The sequence below is a fragment of the Peromyscus californicus genome, unplaced genomic scaffold, assembly GCF_007827085.1.
Source record: "Peromyscus californicus insignis strain IS unplaced genomic scaffold, ASM782708v3 Scaffold_15__1_contigs__length_86483966, whole genome shotgun sequence".
In the NCBI taxonomy this organism is placed as follows: domain Eukaryota; kingdom Metazoa; phylum Chordata; class Mammalia; order Rodentia; family Cricetidae; genus Peromyscus; species Peromyscus californicus.
Window position 1 is genome coordinate 68216077 of NW_026294447.1, and position 7774 is coordinate 68223850.

General features: G+C 34.2%; 1 protein-coding gene across 6 annotated transcripts in view; it reads left to right on the plus strand.

Annotated features, from left to right (window-relative positions):
* The window catches only part of Tmem196 (transmembrane protein 196), a 61684-nt gene extending 57935 nt beyond the window's left edge, over positions 1 to 3749 (plus strand). For all 6 annotated transcript variants that reach the window (XM_052739217.1, XM_052739220.1, XM_052739216.1 and 3 more), the window contains one exon: positions 1106 to 3749. In XM_052739217.1, the coding sequence (XP_052595177.1) occupies positions 1106 to 1177 (72 nt within the window). In that variant the 3' untranslated portion in view covers positions 1178 to 3749. The remainder of the gene's footprint in view (positions 1 to 1105) is intronic.
* Positions 3750 to 7774: the final 4025 nt, after the last annotated feature.

The window sequence follows — 7774 nt, forward strand, 5'->3', positions numbered from 1 at the left end:
CGTGACTTCTTGTCATGTAATGCAAGGCTTAGTAGCTAATAAACGGGCTGGGAACATGGCCAAGTTGTAGAGTGGTTGCCTAGCATCTCAAGCATCTTGTAGACCAGGCAAGTGACACATGCCTGGGTTTCTACAACTTCAAAGGTGGAAACAATAGGTTAGAAGTTTAAGGTCATTCCCAGGTACAGAGTAATGTCTAGCAAGCCTGGGCTACATGACACCTTGTCTCAAAATGAACCAACCAACATAACAAACAAACAAATAAACAAAAAGCAGTCAATAAACAATGTGAATTCAAATTATCTAAAATTTATGTGAATATTTTCTACAATTGCAAGTCTTCATGTCACTCTATTTTTCATGTATCTATGTCCATGTCTTTACAAGCACAATTCCCTGGTACTTTCTTAGTAATGAATATGCTAAAAATATGCCCCGAGTTTTTATTGCCCCAGCTGCTTTTTTACTGAATAAATGATAGTGTTATTATAAAAATTTTCCTAGCTAAGCATGATGGTTTACACCTAGATTCTCAACACTCAGAAGGCTAGGCAGAAGGATTGCAAGTCTGAAGTAACTCTGAGCTACACTTGAGTTGTACGTCAGTCCGGGCTACATTTCCAAGTCCTTTTCAAAACAAAATAAAACTTAAACACAACAAATATCTTTCTCACTGTGAACGTTTTTAAATTCATAAGCAAAAGGCCACAAATTTTTCATTTTTCTGTAAACATCTTTAGAATATGTTGGCATTTTGTTGATGTGCTTGGCAGAGGAGCTGTATATTGGCAAAACCTGGTCACTTAGGCATCTTCTTTCTAGGTTAGTTCCTTCCAAAAATGAGTTGAAGAAAAAGGGGGAAATTTGGGTATGTGGAAAGAGAGTGAATTGATTTGTATATAGAAGCCTGGGCTGTAATTTCAACATTTTCATGTGATTCAAGATGCCATGAAATTTCATTTCCTAAATCACAGCAACAGTATCAATCGCTGTCCTTTACCCCAAAATGTTCTTCAATGGCTTGTAATCTCTGTTTTTCTATTAAGCATATCAATGTCTTACTCTGAAAGTGAGTTTTAATTGATTCATATTATTTTGCTAACAGGAAATGACAGACAACATGAGCAATGGAGGACCACAGCTGATAATTAATGGAAGAGTACAATCAATGTTTTAAAGAACTGAACATTTTTCAGGTTGTTTATGAGGCAGGAGAGGCTGAAGGCCTGAGAGCTGCAGTTAAAACGTTTCTTACATTTGCTGTTATTTCCCCCGAGAATCCACTAAAATTTTTCCTTCTCAATTTTTGCCTCACTTATCCTCCAGCCTTTTCTATAGGGTGAAAACTTTCCAGGAACATTGTAGCTTAGTCGTCTCAACAGACTGAAACAATTTTCTAAAGAAGACTCTTTCAGAACAATAAATGGAACAGCAGTGATAAATACTGTATACAAACAACATTACACTAGCATGAGCTTTAGAATTGTAATTGCATATTTAATGAATAGTTCAAAAGCTAACAATAACGTGTTGATGTCTTTGTTTTGAAAGACAAATGACTTCAAGTATGCTAAAAATCAAAACCTCAGTAATGCCTTGTTGTAACAACATTGCAATTAATTTCAATTTGTGAATGAACTATATTCATAGTTTATTTGTAAATTACAAAATGCAGCATCAAAGGTGATTTTTTAGTGAAAAATATGATTCTGTATGATATTTTTGCACTTTTCCACAAGTGAAAAATTACAAGTGATATTATGTAAGGAAAATAAATGTTTTCATTATACTCTGCAGATTGATCTGCATGTCCATTAATGAATCTAAGAATAAATTATGTGTTTATACATAGGTGTATATATACTGTAAATATAGAAAATACACACAGCATATATTTATAGCTACATGAATGTAAATAGATAATAGGAAAAATTGTGATGATATGGGTATTCTACCAGTTATGGGAAGGCCATTGCTCAAAGATTTCTAAACCCACAAGGTCACATAGTTAATTTCTACTCTATCTGTCCATTTCCTTCTTTTTCTTAAATCTATTGTGTGTAGATAGTATTATGACTTACATGTATGGGACCGAGTGTCATGAATACTGAAGTATAAATATAAATTACTTAGTTGTTGGGTATTGTACTGTGATTATGGTGTTTATGTAAAAGTAATTGTTAATATTGATTTATAAATATCACTTCAATCATGTAAGTCTCTATAAACAAAAAATATTATTTAGGATTATTCTGGATATGATTATTTCAAATAACTTTCAGCCAAATTAAATTGTATAGAAGGGAAGATGATTTACCACTCTAAGTGAAGTTACCACTAGCTTTGCTATATTTTATTTCAATATCTTGTGTCCTTTGATGATTAACATGAAATAATACAGAATGGTCATGTTTGGGAAAGTATATATTCAAAACATCTGAGAAAGTTCTCAGTAGAAGAAAATTGAAAGATAAGCTGACATTCATATAGCTAGATTCAATCCTTCTCTTCCACAATGGAATATTAAAATAATAGCTAACAATATGTATAAATGAGTAAATAGCATGGACTTTGAGATAATTCTGAAAATTAATCTCTGACAACATATAAAGTAATATTTTTAAATAAGTAACACTACATTATATATTTTTATTACTTCCCAAAACTAAACAAATTTCAACTCATTTTTATGAATTATTCAATCACAGGTAAATTGATATCTTTAGTGCTCAGTGTGAGAACACATTATAATCACAAGTAAGACATTTTTCATTATGCTAACAAAACAGCAATAATTTGGCCTAAGGGTACCACGAAACTTTGACAAAGTCATCATGCTGTTGAGATAAACTCCTCAGAAAATTATGACTGAACAGAAATAGCTGGCCCCTACTTGGTTTTGGTATAAGTTTTGACTCTTCTCTACTTGTTTGGATACTTCATCGTCTGGTATATTATAAATAGTGTCCGTAGATTCAATCTGAAATAATGAATAAGCATCATCACTATTCACTTCATGCCACACATAGGCATGATATTTGCCACTAAATATCTAAACTGTAAAATGTAGAAATCTTGTGTATATACGGTTGTACCAAATTGATGCAGGAAGTAGCTTCATTGTCAAAGAAGAAACCACTGACTCTAATTTTTGGTAGCATTTCTCTGTAGACATGTTGTAAAATACAGAATCAAAATACATCAACACATTTAATGCCTTTTGAATTTATTTTTAAAAGCACAGATTAAAAGACAAAAGTGGGCTATCAGTGCTTTGAAATACAGTTAAAAAGAGATGCAATTTCATCAGTTATCTAAATAGTTTACAGTGTGTATGTAATCAATTCTAGACACATCTTTAACTGTAATTATTTCAACCCAGTGTTTTCTTGACTCAAATTGGAGTGATTTATTCTTGAGAGAAATGGAGAAAGTTAAGAAATTATACAAGCAAATGAAATTTTAATTTTGACAACAAACAGACAAGGAATCAAAAACGTTAGTGCCTACATCATAGTTTTAGTACATACCTACCCTTGAGGAAATATAATGTGATACTAAATTAGGAAAAAATGTGAAATTGGTGTGGAGTACATTTCATATACAAAAAGCAGAAATCACTTATTGGAAAATTTAAAATATATTTGTATGTGTATATGTGTGCAATACACATACAACTGTTTTAAAGTGGAATGTTGTATGATGACTCCTGATATTTATGTAATAAACTCATGTACTTTGAAACTACAGAGCCTATGAGCCTTGTTTTTTTCATAGTACAAATATGTTCTCTTTCAATAAATATGCAAAGAAACTACTATTCTGACACTGGCAGAGAGACAGGTTCCTGGGAACGAAGAAGGGAGTCAGAGCCAGAGAATAATGAAACTCAGGAAGGTGGTTATTTGACATAGAAAAGAAGAGAAAATGTCCTAATGCAGAGAGTTTGAATTGATTGAAGATATAGAAAAAGAGAAATGATTATAATAAAGTAAAAGCCCTGAGATTTAGAAAGAAATAAGGTCTATATCAACAAGGTCATAAAGAACTATAGACAAGACTGAGATTACAAATTTCACAAATTAAATGATATTTAAGAGAATTCTGATGTCCTACTTGAATTTCTCAAATCAGTTGCCATCAGCATTTGGGGTGGCAATGACTCATTTTAAAGACTGTCCTATATATTTCAAATCAATTATTTTCCATTTCATGTGCTCTAAATGCCATAAAAATGAATCTGTTATTCTAACACCCAAACAGTATCTTAACAAATATTTATGTTTTTCTAGTTGGGGTAACATTACCCAATTTAGAACCATGTAGAAAACCCTTCAACATAATTTGGTGCAGCCAATTTTAATGGTGTCCACAAACGCAGAACTGACTTGGTTAAACCACATATTCACCGTTCTAAGGTGTTATGGCTTAGGTCTTCAGTGTCTTCCTCAGTCCTTCTGCAAGTTCTTCTGCAGTCAATAAAAATTCTACATGGATCAAACACATCCACAGACTGATCAGAACTAGTAAAAGCTAGTGAATGCAGTGGTAGGCCTATGGTAAAGCTAAGAACTTGCTTTAGAGAATGAATGGTTCTTTTTTTTTTCTACTTTAAAATATCTGCTTGCAGAAATATCTAATGTTTGACAGGCAAAATGAGCAGTTGTGGACCTCCTGCTTCTGGAGAAGTTTGTGCCTACATTGGCATGAGCCAGTCCTCAGTATTGCATTTTTTGCTCTTGGGCAGGTGAAAATAATCTACTCTGCTTTCCACTTGAGTCTTCAACTTAACCAAAAATGTCACATTTTAAACCTTATGTCCCAAACTACATTTTCAAAGATTATTTAGCAAACATGTTTCAGAAATGTAGGGAGAATATCTTAAGTTCCAGCTGGTTAGAATGTTGTTTCCAAATAAAATTTCAGAACTTGGCATTACTTCACTCTTTTCTTCTCTAAGTAATCTTTCTGGAAACATATGTAATATTTCTTGCTCAAAGTACATGACAGCCAAAAAATTCAATTACTCCAAACCCATAAATCACAAGCAAATTGTCAGTTACTCATCACAGAGGAAATCAGTCAGACTGGATGCCTAACAAAAGCATACAGAGGGACTTTTTTCACTCCTTTTGCCAGGAGAGAGCTACACGTTGAATACATGTCTCTGCTAGGAACTTATTTTCCAATGTGTTGTTAAAATGATGAAAACTGCCGGGCGGTGGTGGCGCACGCCTTTAATCCCAGCACTCGGGAGGCAGAGCCAGGCGGATCTCTGTGAGTTCGAGGCCAGCCTGGACTACCAAGTGAGTTCCAGGAAAGGCGCAAAGCTACACAGAGAAACCCTGTCTCAAAAAACCAAAAAAAAAAAAAAAAAAAAAAAAAAAAATGATGAAAACTGTTTCAAGATTATGGCAGTTTAATGTTATGTTTATCATCTAATTATAGTACAGTAGACATTCATTTTAGGCATCAAACCTTTGTATAGTTGGAATTCTTAAAAGATGAAGTGACATCTTTATTCTTTTTTACATCAACTAAGAAGTATTGATTTTAAAGCTGTGCTCCATATGTAGCTAAAGGATTCACTTCCTATTCACTCATTGCATTGCAAGCCCTTATCCAAATTCAGGTATGTTTTGCTACTGAGAATTTCCAAAACATCTCTAGAACTTCACAGAAAAATCTAAAATGTCATAAAAATATTTTGTTAACTACCAGAAATCAGCACTTGTGACTACTCTTTGCTCTTCATTCCCTCCAGAATACTAGTTTTAAAGCATTATTCCATAACATCCTGAGGAACAGTTGCCTAAAAGGCTTTATGCTTGCCTTTCATTTGGAATAAGAAACCACCTGCCCTGGTTAGATTTTTGTCAACTTGGCACAAGCTAAGTTGTAACTGCAATTGTAAAAGTAACTGCAATTGAGAAAAATGACTCAATCAGATTTCCTCCAGGCAAATTTTCAGGGCATTTTCTATAGTAATTATTGGTGTGGAAGGACCCACCTCACTGGGGATGTTGCCACCCTTCACATGTTGTCTTGGGTGGTATAAAAAAGCAGGCTGAGCAATCCATTTGTAGCAAACCAGGAGTACTCTTTCACAGTCTCTGCTTCTGTTCCTGCTTTGAGATACCTGTCTTTAATTCCTTTCTGGAATTCCCTTGATTATGGATTGTAGCCAGAAGGTTGGATTGTAACCTGTAAGTCAAATAAACCCTTTCTTCCCCATCTTTATTTTGGTTATAGTGTTTTTATCACAGCAATAGACACATAACCCTGACAATATACCATACACACACACACACACACACACACACACACACACACACACACACACCAAAATAAAACCCTAACTGTAACCATATATGTGTTCTGTAATCCCTGTTTTGAAAGATATCTAGATGTTCAAAGCCTATACTTCTATTCAGAAAGTTTTCATTAGCCAATCTTTTCTGTTTGCAAAGTACATTAAAAAATCATCTTATATCAATCACTTAGCAAGTAAAATCAAGGCTCCATGTCCTGTTGTGGAATAATCGTTTCATACACTGTGAAGATGTGTCTTTGCCAAGGTGCCTTCTTATTGGTTTAATATAAAGTTAAATGGCCATTAACTAGGCAGGAGGTATAGGCAAGCAGCCAGACACAGAGGGTGCTGGGAAGAAGAAAGGTTGAGATGCCATGAAATGCAGACCAAGCAGTATGAGCACTACTGAGATGAGGTAATAAAGCCATGAGGCAGAAAGTAAATTAATATAAATGGATTAATTTAAGTTATAAGAGCTAGTTAGAAACAGCCCTAAGCTATTGGCTGAGCTTTTATAATTAACAATAAGTCTCTGTGTCATGATTTGGGAGTTGTCAGGAAGGACATAAACAGTTTGACTACAATGTCCTCCCATAATAAGATGAGTTAGTGGAGGTGATGTCAAGTTTCTAACTCAGAATTTAGTGAATATTAATAACTTTAGCTCACTGCTATTCCTATCTACAAAAAGCATGGTCATGCAGCTTGTGAAAATTAGTCACCTTAAGACATTACTTTAATGAGTGTTATTCATAAATGCAAATAATAGTCTTCTAATGGCATCATTATTTAACATAAAGTAAGAAAGTAGCTAGACACCTATTAAAATATTTTTCACTTATTGATGAGGTAGTTTTTACCTATGACTCCAACCAAACTAGGCAACATGTATCCACTTGTGGGTTAACATCACAAACCATTAGGTTCTCTCTTCTTTATTTGCTCTGCTGAAACCCAGATTTCTGTCTTTGCAGTACTGCCTTGATGTTTGCTTCTAGTACCTGCACTTTAACCTGCAAATTTATCTTTGCAGCTGTGATATTTTGACAGCCATGCCCCATGCCATTATCTTTACTAAGAACTCAAGATTGTTTATCAGAACTCAATACTCCAGAGCCAGGCAGTGAAATCTCGTTGTAGTTGGTGAAGCAGCACCAGTTTGTAGACAAAGGTTCTGTTCCAACTGTCTGGTCCCAAATAAACATACAAACACTTATATTAATTACAAAATGCTCAACCAATAGCTCAGGCTTATTACTAACTAGCTCTTACTTTTAAATTAACTCATTTTTATTAATCTATGTATTGCCACATGGCTCATGGCTTTACCTATCCTCTATCATCTTGCTTCTTAGGACACTTGCTGGTGTCTTCTCCCACTCTGCCTTTCTTCATCCCAGTCCTCAATTTGATAGTGCTGCCTAACTTTATCCTGCCTTGCTATAGGCCAATTAGCTTTAT